This window comes from Gopherus flavomarginatus, chromosome 4 (assembly GCF_025201925.1).
Source record: "Gopherus flavomarginatus isolate rGopFla2 chromosome 4, rGopFla2.mat.asm, whole genome shotgun sequence".
NCBI lineage: Eukaryota > Metazoa > Chordata > Testudines > Testudinidae > Gopherus > Gopherus flavomarginatus.
Genome location: NC_066620.1, coordinates 157,420,890 through 157,435,572, shown reverse-complemented (window position 1 = coordinate 157,435,572; position 14,683 = coordinate 157,420,890). Strand labels below are relative to the sequence as shown.

Genomic DNA, 14,683 nt, shown 5'->3' with positions numbered 1-14,683 from the left:
ACATTTATGCCTTTCTTCTGTAAAGTATATTTTTATTCCCAGTTCATCTTGCAATCGCATGTTAAATAACATATATAATAGCGTCTATTTTTAAACCATGTTTAAATAAGATAAATCAGTACTGAAATGACACATAGTTCCATCTGCTTCAGTGTTCAATATTAATGTATTATTGATCTCCCAACAAAAATACTTAGACTGTAGATTATGTATAGTTTAATAAACAATGCAATCAAAGCATCGTAAAAATGAGACTACAATATTTTAAAAACTAAGAAATGCTATCATTAAAATTGAAAGGGAAATAGCCTCTGTTGTGATGTTATCCACATTCTGAAAATTTCAGTCAGTAAGTAGTATTGAAGTTTATTCCCTTTCTACTTCAACATGTTGTCAGTGTGGATTGTTCCTTCTTTTTCATTTTGCCTCTTATGCATTAAAATGCCTTTAAATGGTTTAAATAAAGAAAACAGTTAATATGAATATTTTTATATGTTTAGTATGAAGGTAATATAGCGTATAGAAGATTGTTCAAAAAAACCAAACAAATATGAGTCATAATTGAATCAATTTGATGTGCTGCTAACGTTCTCTCTGAGTATGAAAACTATACACTTCTTTGTTTTGATCAAACAACATTTAAACAATTTTCATTGAAGTTCCTTTTCAGGATCTCTTACACAACGACAAAATGCGGGAAGTTTGAAACAATATGAAAATGAGTCAGTGTGTCAGGATATAATTTGTCACAATGTCATGTGAAGCTGAAAATTTCTTAATAAAAACCCTTTCATAGCTATAAAATTAATGCTCTGCTATTTTGTACATTAACACCGGAGTTCAGTTCAGTAATAGCTGTGTGAGTCTATGCCTCTGTGACTCTGCTGCCTGGATGGGCCAGACCGAGAGTGCCATGCTCAGGGCAGACTGCAAGAAATAGGGCAAACCCTCCTCAAAACTGGTGGTTTATTCTGTAATTTGATTCACCAAGGCAGTAACAAAAGAGCTTCTGTAATACCATATTGATTAACAAGGAGCCTTTAGGCATTCCAACTCTTGGCTCCCATCTATACAACCATGTCTAATATAGTGAAAAGTTATTGAAAACCTTCTTCACCATATGTGAGGTTCACCAGTTCCAAAGGAACAGACAGTTATCCCCAGGTCAATATGAATCTCAGATCTTACCCAGATATCACACTGTCAGCCAATCCTTAATAACTAAATCTAACATTTATGAATAAAAGAATCAGAGTTATAAATGGTTAAGATATCAATATACTTACAAATGACTTCCAGTGTTCATAGTTGAAAATCACAGCAGTGATGGAATAAACTGCTGGCTTGTAAAAGTCTCTCTGGAATCATCCCAACAGGTCAGAATCCAAAGGCAGTTTAAATGTAAAGTCTGTTAGTCTTTCCAAGCATTTTCCAGGGTATTCCAAATACTTATTTGGAAGATCTCCGTCTTATGACTTATACTTTCCCTATTCAAAGTTTAAGCAGATTAGAGATGGTAGGATCAGGCCTGAGGTTTCTCGTTTATAGCTCTTCTAGCAGGTTAACAAGCCTCCTCACAGAAATTGCCACAGCAGGGCCTTCCCACAAGGAAGAATAGCAATGCAGATCGCCTGTGGACCATTGCTTTGAAGTTAAATCTTCTATTTCCTATACATACACAGGTAAACTAGTTATACTCATTCACATAAGACAATTAGCCAATTCTCCGGCTAATCTGACATCATAGATATGATCATATCATACTACATCATAGATAATTAAGCCAAAGACAATGTAGATAATATTATTTCCCACAGTGTCTTACATCTGGACACAGTCACATACATAGTTAAAGCAATTAACACATGTATCATCAACAAGCTAATTTGGTTACATTGTTAAACATCTAACAGGATATAGATAAACACAGACAAATACACTTTGTATCTCCCCTTGATTTCTATTACTAAAAATGAAGGAGTTAATGATTGCTAGTCTAGTACACCTCTTTGAAATTCACATACAAGTGAATTATCTGCATACAAATGTCTCTTGTTCAGTTGTTATGGGTCATACATAGGTTATCTGGTCTGCTGCCACAGCCTCTTTGAAGATGCAAGGCTTCATTCTTTGAGGGTGGGCCACCGTAATGTAATGTACGGAGGTAGCAGAAGTGGACTTTCATAGGATGTAATGCAGAAACTTAAATGTGTAGAGTTTTGATTTTTGTTTTCAAAGGGATTAAATTAGGTGTCATGTACAGCATAACTTAATTCTGATTATCAGTTGATGATAAGAGGGTAACATAACAACTTTGTGTCCTTTTAATGTAATTTTTATTCTAGCTGATAAAGCATTCCGTGACATGAAGGTACTCAAGATGAGTCAGTCCATCATAGTTTCTGGAGAATCAGGAGCTGGCAAGACAGAAAATACAAAATTTGTTCTGAGGTTTGTACATGTGTAACCAGAAAATTATTCACTGGGAATCTTTTGTATTGATACATTAGTATATCATGTTCAGAGATAAATTCTAAAGTAATTTGTAATTTTATTAATATATATTTAAGGCATGATCCAGCAAGACAGCTGAATGCTCCCAACTGCCTGATTTCAGAAATTCACTGTTAAGGTTAAACTTAAAAGAAATGCAAACATGATAAATAAAACTATAATTTTGGAATGGTGGTCACTGTGTTCATAGTAATCTTGAGTTTCAGTAAAGTCAGTAATGAGCTCACCCTGCAGCGGTGGTTCCTGTCCTGCGGGACACAGCCTGGCCAGCTTTTCATATTGGGCATTGCAACCTGGCACATGTGCTTGCAGTGCCACTTGGGTTTGGTTTGTCCAACCTCCCTAGATAGAGATGGGAGAGTGGATGGGCCAAACCTCAGTGGTACTGTGACCAGATTGCAATAGGAACCATTGCTTTCCAACCTTCCTCCCGTGTTCTGGGCCTCACATTTCAACATCCCCACTATATAATCCACTATTTTATCCCCCACCCCCCCACTTTGGTACACTTTTTTGTGTCAATCTCTTCCTTTAAGTAAATAAATAAATAAAAAGTATAGCCAAATAGCCTACCAATAACTGCATTTATGGATTAAATGATATTTCGAGGTGAAACATTCATTTTACTACGTAAAAGTGAAAACTACATTTGATGACCCTTCTGTGGGACTTTTTATTCCCTGCATGTCTGCCATGAAATTTTCATGCAAAAACTGTAGCTCTAGTGATAAAATATGGAAATGACAGAGCTCCCAAACAACCTTTACTCTACACCAGTGACATAATGTAATACCCATATGATTATGTTTTGGGAGTTTTAGTATTTGTTGTCCCAGATTAGATAAAGCTGCGTTTTACAGATATTAGATTTTTTTTTCTAGTTTTCCTTAATGGTGTCATGCTAGGGCAGAATTATGGTTTGTGCCCTAACTGTGCATTTCTATACCTTACCATGCTTGTATTTCTTTTAAGTTTAACCTTAACTGTGAATTTCTTGGGTTTCTAACTCGTAGTCTGAAATAAAATAATTGTCTTAAAAATACTGATATGTGTGCTCAGCTTCAACTGCAACATAACATAGGATTTTATTGGGAATTTCTTGTATGTTCTTATGTGAACACTAAACAAGAAACACTGAGAACACTAATGTGATATTGATTAGAAGATGCATAGTATCAACCTTAAATCATTTTTTATTTTATCTTAACATTTATGACTAGATTGACTGCTATGCCCTGGCTGCTTGCTGCCATGCTAGAACTGCACAACTAGAGAATACTGCTCAGTAAAGCCTACTTTATTAACTCATTTGCTTTGCCAGAGTGCTGTAATGCAGAGAGTGTACATCTTTCCATCTTCCTCCTGTCTTGCACTTTCCCTTGTAGGCACCCCTAATTTCCCCCTCCCTTCTGCATCCCACATTTCATTACATGCAGATGCCCCAGTTTTCCTTCCCTTCTGAACTCCAGAAAAGATGGCCACTGCCCAAAATCACTTGCTCCTCAGTGGTGTTCTCTGCCTTTTGACAGCTTAGGAGGCCACCCTCTAGCCTGAGGGCCATTTGGCTTCATTCTTATAGGAAGCAATGGGATATGGATGCGTTTTGAAAGAAGGCATCTTAACTGAGGACTCCCTGTGGCCTTGCTTCCCCTGAGAACATTAGAAGATGGCAGCTGTATTGAAAGAATTCTTTGTGGAATTTTCTTTTACTGAAAGAGCAACCTTGTTATGAAGCATAACAAGAGGACATTACCACTGCTCCTTTTAAAATATTCTTCAAAGGTAGCCAATGATTACAAAATTTCAGTGGGTTTTAACTATGTGGAATGTTTGAAGGGTCTGCATTGTATCTAGTTACTGATAAGTAACTGGTACAAATAAGTGTAATGGTGGAGGCAAAATTTCTCAAAGGATCCATTTTTAAATTTGATTTTGACCTCTAAACTGACTAGTGGATTTACTTGTGCTCTTTCACCAAGTGTAAGCTATGTTTAGTGTATGCAGTTTTGGAGTGCAGACTATCTTTTTGTAAAATTAGTCCTTTTTAATTCCTTCTTTAAAGGTAAAATTGAACTTTGTCCTAATTACGGAGCTGCAGTTGCTTCTCCAGAATCCAAACAGGATTTTGTTTATAGGCTGCTAGCCAGTATGTATGTGAATAATCATTAATTTCTGATGTATGGATAAAAAGTGCTGGAGAAAAGCTTAACCAATACCTACAGATGGCACAATAATATACTGGTCAAATTGACAAAAAAAACCACTTCTACAAATATTGATGTACATATACAGAGATGAAAATATGGTAAAAATGAAGTCAAATTCCAAAAACCACATTCAAAGCCAACAAAAATACTTATGTTCCTCTTACAATAGAAGAGTGTTTTAACTTATTTAAATGCGTATGCACAGAGAACTTGTAAAATAATCTTCCATTTAAAATGTTCAGATATGTTCCCCTCTGTGTAAATGGCCAACATATAATACAGACATTTAACAATTTCCTCAATCAGACTGGAGTAAAAGAGAGATGGACATTGTCTTTTATTCTTCTTTACAGGTATTTGACTGAATCCTATGGTACCGGTCAAGATATTGATGAAAGAATAGTAGAAGGTATTATATTTTGTTAAAGTGAACAAAGGTCAAATTGTTCTAATTTAAAATGTTCAACAACAACAAAATCTAGAATTGAAATATCATCAAACCAATTTGGGAATAAAAGGTCAATGGCCTTTTAATCCATGTAATTTACAAAGATATTTGATTGGGATTTTCTTCTGTTTTACTTAGTGTAGATATATTGAGCACATAATAATAATAATAATAATACTCTTTGAGATGGTCCTGAAAATGCATAAGCAAGTGTCAAGTATCAGAGGGTAGCCGTGTTAGTCTGGATCTGTAAAAGCAGCAAAGAATCCTGTGGCACCTTATAGACTAACAGACGTTTTGGAGCATGAGCTTTCGTGGGTGAATACCCACTTCCTCAGATGCATCTGAGGAAGTGGGTATTCACCCACGAAAGCTCATGCTCCAAAACGTCTGTTAGTCTATAAGGTGCCACAGGATTCTTTGCTGCTTTTACATAAGCAAGTGTGTGATATTAAAATTGTGGGGCCTTACTTGGTTTGATATGTGTAGAGGCAGTTAGACCATCACTGACAACCGTGGTTTTTAGTGGAATGGGGTGTTTTGTTTTGTTTTCAAATTTGGGAGGAAACACAGAAGCAATTTTCAATAATAAGGTTTCTCCAATCAATCTTCTGCCATGTTAATTTGTATACGTCATAAGGCAACTCATCCTGATTACTACTTCTGTGTCATCTTTATTGGATTTAAATTTGTTGTATTAATACAATATAAGGCCAGAAGGGGAACCATTGTGATTATCTAGTCTGCATAATAAGGCCACAGGACTTCCCTGAACTATAATATGTCTTTTAAAAAAAATATCCAATGTTGATTTAAAAATTTCTGGTGAAGGGGAATCTACCACAATCCTTATTAATTTATTCCAATGGTTAATAATCCTCAGTGTTAAGTATTTGCACCTTATTTCTAGTCTAAATTTGTCTAGCTTCAACTTCTAGCTATTAGATCTTGTTCAGAGAAATAGAGCAGGCTTTCATTTTTTGTTTTTATAGATCTGGTATAATAAGCATGATGTTGCTTAATTACAGCTGGGTATATAAACATCCAAATCCATGTTATGTGCCGTGGGATCTCAGAAAGTGACTGACAGTTGGACATAATGCCTGAAGCTGCATTCCATAATGTTGATTGGTAGCTGTAGGTATTCTTGGAAAAAGCTGTGAAATAATTGTGCTATCTACAGTAGCATCTACTGCACGTTTGAAACAATTTTTAATAAATTGTAAACACCTTCTTAACAAGCATGCTCACAACTGCTGTATTGTTAGGAGAACCTGTAACTGATCTGAAAGACCTTTTGTCACCTTTTTATTCAATAATCCACATTTCTGAAATATTACTTAAGCTATTTTTAACAGTTCTTCAATAAGTATTTATTATTAACATAGCAACTTTGAAGCCCAGATTTTCAAATATCAGAAACTTGAAAGACTTATTTTTGTTTATAACAACTGTGAAGAGAGCCATATTAAGAAGTTTAACCATCAGGTTGTAATTTTGAATAACAAAATTCCAAGGAAGGTCTGACACTTTATCAACCTTAATTTATCCCACTATTGTGGGTTTCCTATTGATAACCTTTTAATATTAGTAGCATCAGACCTGTAGATCATTTCAAGAAGCTTTAAATCTGGGGAACAATTTCTCCTGAATTTCTTTAGTTTTAATGCAGTTCAATGTTAAGGTGAAGGCATGTGTCATAGTGCAGGGCAGCTGCACCTGTATTTCCTCTCAGTGGTCCAGCCAGGGCACCCAGGCTTCCAGCTCCCTAACCATTGCTTTTCTGAGTGGAGAACCATTTGTCACCTCTTCTGACTGGGGAATTTCCAGGCTCCACTGTTCCCTGCCTTCACTGTGCTATTCCCAGCAGATACTAGCTGCCTGAGCACACCTGCTTGATTTCTCTTCAGAGACTGATAAGAGTAGTTGTCAACAATTATAAGTTACTACACAGTTCTTTCTATGCACGCCTATTTTATTCTTAAGATAAAAGCGTCACAGAGAAAACATTAAAAACAATAAAAGAACCTGCAGGCATGCAAATAAGCTTACCAGGTTTCATCGCAACCCTAACATAGTTTCTGACAGGAGTAGTTCAAATGCCCACCCAAGGGGTTCCTTGTAGTTATAAATTCATCAGTTTCAGCTTAGAACAAGCACATAATCTTCAGAGGCTTCAGTAGGACCAGTCCTTCCAAACCTACCCTGAGGATTGGGCCCTCCATGGATCAAGAAGGCGGCTCTGAGCCAGTTTAAAACCAGGCTACTTATCCAAAAATCTTTTCTTTGTTGGTCCCTGGAGAATCCAGTTTTAACTTGTATATGCACGCCTCTCCAAGGGGGTGGCTTCCGCTGATAACGGAGGAAGTATGTTAGCATCCCCCCACTGCTTGAGAAGGTACATACCCACAAGAATACAATGTACCCCAAAGGTATCAGCCCTAATTCAATAAACCTTAATTCAGTAAACTTTATCTCAACTCCATAAGGGTTCCTCAGGATATTACAGGGTATTGTCAGTCTGTCACTGTAAGTTGTCAGCAGTTCCTTAAAAACAGTTTTCTATGGTGTGTTAACAGTTTTGCCAAGCCTGCTATTGCTGCTTTTGCTAGCTAGCAAAATTGTTTTTCAGAAGCACTGTGCTGCGCAGCTTAAACGGTGCATGTTCAATATGTATGGACTGAATTATTGCGATGCATTCTGGACGGAGCTATTCTTGAAGACTGGGAGCTACAGCTACTGCAGAATGTGGCCACCTGCTTGGTGGACTTTAGTGATAGGAGGCACCTTCCAAGTCTTTTCCAAAGTCAGCAATGTCTTCCAATATGTATCTGTGGGCTTTCCAGATGTCAGTTTTGAACTGTAAAGCCTTACGTGATTTGGGGTCCTTGCTACTGAAGAGCTTACCTCTTTCAGTATGCACCATTCTAACAACAGTTTTAAGTCCTTAAAACTAAATGTTATTGGGATAGATGCTGGGTTTTCTTAGAGCACAGCTCTTGGTTCCCCCCTTATTAATGTTACTGTGCATAGTGTTCACCTCATATATACTTATTCGTGCTTTTGCTTGAGGAATAGGTGAGAAAATTAGTTGTATTTTGGGGCAATCGACTTGGACCTCAAATTGTTCATCATACTTCGTATTTTGTTTGTTATTATTTACCCAATTTTCTTTCAGAAAATACTAGCTGAATCATTTTCATTGATAGCCACCAAATATTTTATAGTTCAGATTCAGAAACCGCACCTGGTGTAGAATATTTAAAGTTTGTATTACAAATTGCTTCCTCAGTAGATTCAGTACAATTTGAAAAAAAATGCAGTTTGTCATGTTAATTTTATTTCTAAACGGAAAGACTTATTCAGCTTTCGAATATCATCCTCAGTAGTTACTTTACAGTTAGGATAACTAATTATTCAAAGTGATGTGAAGTATTTTTTTTTGTGCTAGTCATCTTTGAATCAAATTTTGAAATCTTTTATTTTTAAACAGCCAATCCACTCTTAGAAGCCTTTGGAAATGCAAAGACTGTTCGCAACAACAATAGCAGCCGTTTTGGAAAATTTGTAGAAATCCACTTCAACGAAAAGGTTTGAGTATTTTTTGTTTGTAGTTAGGTATTCAGTGGTGAGTTTTGTTTGGTGGCATAGGTTTTTGGTGGTTGGCACCCTCCCATCGTGTGAATATGTAATCTCTGTTCATCCTGAGTCATTGTTGATTCATATACAGCAGTGTTTTGTGATGACTGGTCTGTGGATTGACACTAGTCCCTGAGATCTCCCTGACACAGTTTTGGAAGGCAGCAAGCCACTCCCTGGTATCAAAGAGGTAGAGAAACTCTGATATTGAGGATCTTCTCTCTCACCCCATTCTTTGTAGGAGCTCTATATTTTTTCCTATTAAAATGTTATTCTCTTTACATTTTCAATTGGCTGCAAATACAGCATTCAACCATTGTCTGGGAACAGATACACCAAACCAGAAGTAGGCTGAGTGGTAGCAACGGTTACCTTGCTTACCAGACTCAAGGGAAAAGGTGTATTCTGCTGTCCTTGAAAAAAAGAACTGAGGCCACCCCTTACCATGTCATTACTGGCAAACTGGAGTCAAACTGATGGAATATAATTTTAATTTACAAGAATAATACTCCCCTGCATTAAAAAATGTACTGTTAACAGATTTTAACCGGGTTTTGGCACACAATTCTCCTGATATGTTTACAACAGTAAATATTGCTCATTATGCATAGGTGTGTGCATGCATTACATGTGTACATTTGGGGATTTGCACACTTAAATGGAGAATAAACATTTTTGTGTCTGTATGAAAATTTGGACCCTCGTGTCTATAGCTGGTATTTTGGGGCTGACTGAAATCATACTGTTGGACTGAGGTTTTTTTGTACCAAAAATGCCTATAACTATACAGCTTAACAAAAGTTATATTTTAATTTGTGTTTTAAAAATAGTTTTAAATATATAATAGTATCTAAGGAAATGTTTTCATCTATTGCCTGGTAGTGGCCATCCTTAGGTACTGACAGAGAACATGCCATGTTGGAACACTGTTGATCAGATCAAGCAGATATATTTGTAAATGTCTGTATTTTTTGGATGATTAAAAATGTAATTGTTTTTCTTTCTCCTAGAATTTGGTGGTTGGTGGATTTGTGTCACATTATCTTCTGGAGAAATCCAGGATCTGTGTGCAAGGCAAAGAGGAGAGGAATTACCACATCTTTTACAGGCTTTGTGCAGGTGCTCCTGAAGATATTAGGCAAAAGCTGTTTTTAAGCTCTCCAGATAACTTTAGGGTGAGTTTGCTGCTGCTGTACGTTTTTTTTAAATCTTTTCATCTTGTTGTTAACATATATGAACTTTTCAAACAAATATCAACAAATCTTATTCATAAGCTCTATTTGTTACCTTTAAAAGACCAATTTGTGGTGGTAATCTCTTATTATTGTGTATTTATTTATTCATTTATCATAACCATTCATTATAAGATCTACTTGATCCTAAAATAAGGCTGTCTACCATTTTTCTGTTTAAAGGATTTCCCGTAGCTTATTTCTCCATGCCACTAATCTTGGGGAATTTTTTTGCTTTTACAAAAACGAGCTATTGTACATCTGGCTTGTAGTAGTGATTTTTATCAGTGATCCTTCCTTTGGACTTCAACCTAATGGAATCAACTATGGGTTCTGTCAGTAACCTAACTTCAGTTGTCTCGACAATTTATACTTATTTTCCTCCAAAATACTGGTATCTTAAGGAATTGCATTATATATAGAACCAGGACCAGGAAATAGCATCCTTTCCCTCCCCCTGAATCCCCTCCTCTTTGGTTTTGTCTCCCCTTCCTGTGTATTCTCATCCCCCTCTAGTTCCCACCAGCTCCACTCACTCATCTTCCCTTCTCCACTCTGATCTCCTTCCACCAACATAAATCTACGTCCCGCATCCGTGGCATCCGCCTAAATTCTGTTGACATTTACCCCAACTCTGCCCTTTCCTTTACCCCCACAATCTCCACCTCTCATATTCATTCCTGCCACCATCTTTGTCCCTCTCATGCCACTTAACCTCCTGCCAATAATCCCTTTCTTTCTCCCATCCTTCCTCCCCTTCTCTTTCTGTCTCTGGATTTCCCACTCAGTTTCTAAAAAGATTTCAGCTATCTATGACCTCTTTGTATCTCACTCCTTCCCGTTCCTGGCTCTCTGAGATCAGGATCCATTCATATGACACTCCTCTAGTGCTGCCTCATCTGCCAGAGACAACTTCTCTGATACTTCTGCTCTGGATCAGACTGTGGTGGAGTGTTGGGCTTCTCTCCCATTCCTGCTACTTCCAACCCTTTCCACTCCCCACACTTTCTCCTTATTTGAACCACACTGCATCTGACACTCCTTTCGCTCCGTGGTGCTGTCAGCATTCCTCTCTGATTTCAACTCCTGGCTCTTTTTTTCCTCTCCTTATCTCCCACACTCATCATCTGTGACCTCAGTTTCCATGTTGTTGACCCATCCAACTCTTCAACTGCACACTTCCTCACCCTCACCTCTTCAATTGATCCGCAGCCCTGGTTGAACTCTCCCACTCAGCCAAAGGGCTGTTCACTTGACTTAGTCTTCAGCAAGCACTGCTCTCAGGGCCGTAGCAACAAAGAACGTGACCCCCTCCGAACATATGTCCGGGGCCCCTTACAATGCAGAAACTGGAATGCGATATTTATTTTATACAATATACAGGGTTCATATTATGTATACATAGGCCTACAGTGTACATGTATTCCGTATTTACGCAAAGCGCTTCTTTCAAGCCTTGTTCTCCGCAAATTGGTTAATCACTGCGTCATAGTCCAGAGATCTGGCAATCTTGTTTTCGACTGAGATAACTGCAAGCGCAGAAAGCCTGTCATCTGTCATGGTTGAGCGCAGGATAGTCTTGATCAGTTTCATTCTGCTGAAGCTCCTTTCAGCACCAGCGACAGTAACTGGTGTGATCAGAAGAATTGTGATGCAAATGCAAAGATTCGGATATATCTCCTGAAGGCTGTTCTTGTATATGTATGTTAAAAAATTGTTTGCCGTGACAAGTCCTCTCTCTTTCTCGATGACATAAATAAAACGATTCAATTCCATTATGAGTTCGTTGGCAGTGCTTTCCAAGCAGATGTTCCACGATGTAGCGGTATGTCGCCAGTTACAAATAATTTACAAGAAAAACAAAAAATGGCATCTTTCTGAACTGAGTACATTAACCATGAACGTCTTATTTTCTTGTCATTTGCCATGGTTCGATAGAAATGAGTATTTGTGAACATCCGTCTTTCCTCGTTAAATGGAAATTCGTAACTTTCATTCTGCTGCGGTGGGCCATGTGCAACAATGTCACACACTTGCCTGTCCGATATTATAGACGGCCAATCTCCTGGATCATCAGTCAGTGGTTCAGATTCAGATACTTCTTTCCTGGCAGCAGCTGGAATATCTGTCACAGTTTGTTTGGTAGAACAACTGGCTTCACCTTCGACCTCACTTGAAGCACTTCTGGATATGATTCGTCGCTGCTAGCGCTGTCTGTTTCATGTGCCTGTACCTGTACGTTGGATTGCAGCGCGAAATACGTTGACAACTTTGGAATTTTCTCAAGTTCCTTCTCGGCATCTTTTGCTGCCTTTCGTTTACTAGCTCCGCTCTTATACATTCTCTTAGACATCACAAAGCACGCTTCTGCATTGGAAACAATAAAAAACTAAACTACTAAATTAATAATATTTATCCGCCAACCACCATTATGAACTCAAATACACATTCTTTGAATGGGTCCAACTAAAATTCGAAACTGACCGACCAGACAACTGATGTAGCCAATAGCATTATGATGTATCATAATGACTTCACCGTTTTGTCAGTAAAACCAACATGGATTGTGCAATAGCGTCAATAAATGTCACTTACCTAGTTATACCTTACATTTTTTTTGCCACTTTTAGGGGCCCCCTCCAGTCGGAGGGTATGGAGGGCGCTCGCTACACCTCTGACTGCTCTCTTTCTAATCTCTCTGTTACTTAGGCCTGGTCCACACTACGCTGTTAAACTGATTTTAACAGCGTTAAATTGATTTGATGCTGCACCCGTCCACACTACACTGCTCTTTATATCGATTTAAAGGGCTCTTTAAATCAATTTCTGTACTCCTACAAAACGAGAGGAGTAACGCTAAAATCGATATTACTATATCGATTTAGGTTAGTGTGGATGCAAATCGACGTTATTGGCCTCATTATTTTACAGTAGCTACCCACAGTGCACCGCTCCAGAAATCGACGCTAGCCTCGGACCACGGACGCACACTACCGAATTAATGTGCCTAGTGTGGACGCGCACAATCGACTTTATAATATCTGTTTTATAAAATCGGTTTAAGCTAATTCGAATTTATCCTGTAGTGTAGACGTACCCTTAGTTCCCCTCTCTAACCATCCCTCATGATCCCCCCTCATAACCTGTCAGTTGGTCTTTCCATGATCTCCAGTGAATCAGTGTTGATGATTTCTCTTCTGCTCTCAGCCCTCTCCTCTCTTTTCTTTCTTCTCTTACTATGGTGGTTGATTCTTTGTACGCTTCACTCCCTTCCATCCTGGACTCTTTAGGACATCTCTTCCTCACTGTAAAGTTTGCCCTGCTCTCCCCCCACATCGGCTTCCTTTGCTGCTCCTTGCATGCAGCAGTGTGTCTCTGGCAGGAATCCTGTAATCAAGCTGACTTTCCTCTACTACAGATTTGGTTTTTCCTCCTTCAATTCTGCCATCTTCCTAGCTAAACATCTCTACTACTACAACGTGAATCCCACTCCTGCAGTCCCAGCTGCCTTTTCATCGTCTTTGACTCATTGCTCAAACCCTCCTGTTGCCTCCACTCTGCTCTCTGCACAGGATCTTGCCAATTTCTTCCCTGAGTCAGTTGGCAAAATATTACACACACAATCCCATCCCCTTAGCTTGCCTTCATTTCCCCTCTTACAATGCTTTTATTAGTCTCCTTGTGACAGACAGAGGCTTCTCATCTGCCCTCCTCCTCTAACCCCTGCGCTTGACCCAGTGACCCTATCCCGTCCCCTGATCTCTCTCTGATCCCTTACTCTTCTCCTTAACCTCTCACTCTCTTCCAGCTGTTCCCCTTAGAATAGAAACATGCTCTAGTCTCCCCCATCTTAAAAAATTCCCCCAAAGCCACCATCTTGACCCTACTTACCTCTTGGACTACTCCCTCATTGCCCTTATTGAATGTGCTGTCTGTAATTGTCAAAAAGGAGTTCCTTTCCTTTGATCCCATTCTAGACCATCTCCAGTCTGGCTCCCTCCCCTGGCACTCCATTGAAACTGCTCTCACTAAAGGCTCAAGCTCAGAGCCAGTATTCCATCCTTATCCTTGATCTGTCAGCTGCCTTCAACACCATTGATCATCATCTTTTTGAAAGCTTGTGCTCCCTTGGTTTCTGTGACTTTATCCTCTCCTGGTTCTCCTCGTACCTCTTGAAATGCTCCTTCAGCATGTCCTTTGGAGGATCCTCCTCATCCCCTATCCAGCTTTCAATAGGGGTTCCACAGGTCTCTGTCTTTAGTCTCCTTCTCTTCTCCTCCTATATCTTACCTTTAGATAATCTCATCTGCAAACATAAATTCAGACATTACCTCTGTGTTGAGGTCTCACAGATCTCCCTCTCTACCCCAAGCCTCTCTCCTTCTGTCCAAACTAAAATCTTGGTCTTTTTGTCTGACATCTCCTCATGCATATGTAGTCCTCAATTTAAGCTAAACATAACTAAAATATATTTGTTCCCCATGACCTCCTTTCTCACTTGTTATGGAAAACACCCTCATCCTACTTGTTTGTCAGGCCCATAACTTGGGCATCCTCTTCAGCTTGGACCTTTCTCTCTCCTCGCATCCAGGCTAAGTCTAAATCTTGCCAATTCTTTCTGCATAACATCTCTAAGATATGGC

General features: G+C 38.6%; 1 protein-coding gene across 2 annotated transcripts in view; it reads left to right on the top strand.

Annotated features, from left to right (window-relative positions):
* The window catches only part of MYO6 (myosin VI), a 169,933-nt gene that overhangs the window by 55,652 nt on the left and 99,598 nt on the right, over window positions 1–14,683 (top strand). For both annotated transcript variants that reach the window (XM_050950114.1, XM_050950113.1), the window contains exons 6-9: window positions 2,346–2,451; window positions 5,075–5,130; window positions 8,663–8,760; window positions 9,819–9,983. In XM_050950114.1, coding sequence (XP_050806071.1) covers window positions 2,346–2,451; window positions 5,075–5,130; window positions 8,663–8,760; window positions 9,819–9,983 — 425 coding nt within the window. The remainder of the gene's footprint in view (window positions 1–2,345; window positions 2,452–5,074; window positions 5,131–8,662; window positions 8,761–9,818; window positions 9,984–14,683) is intronic.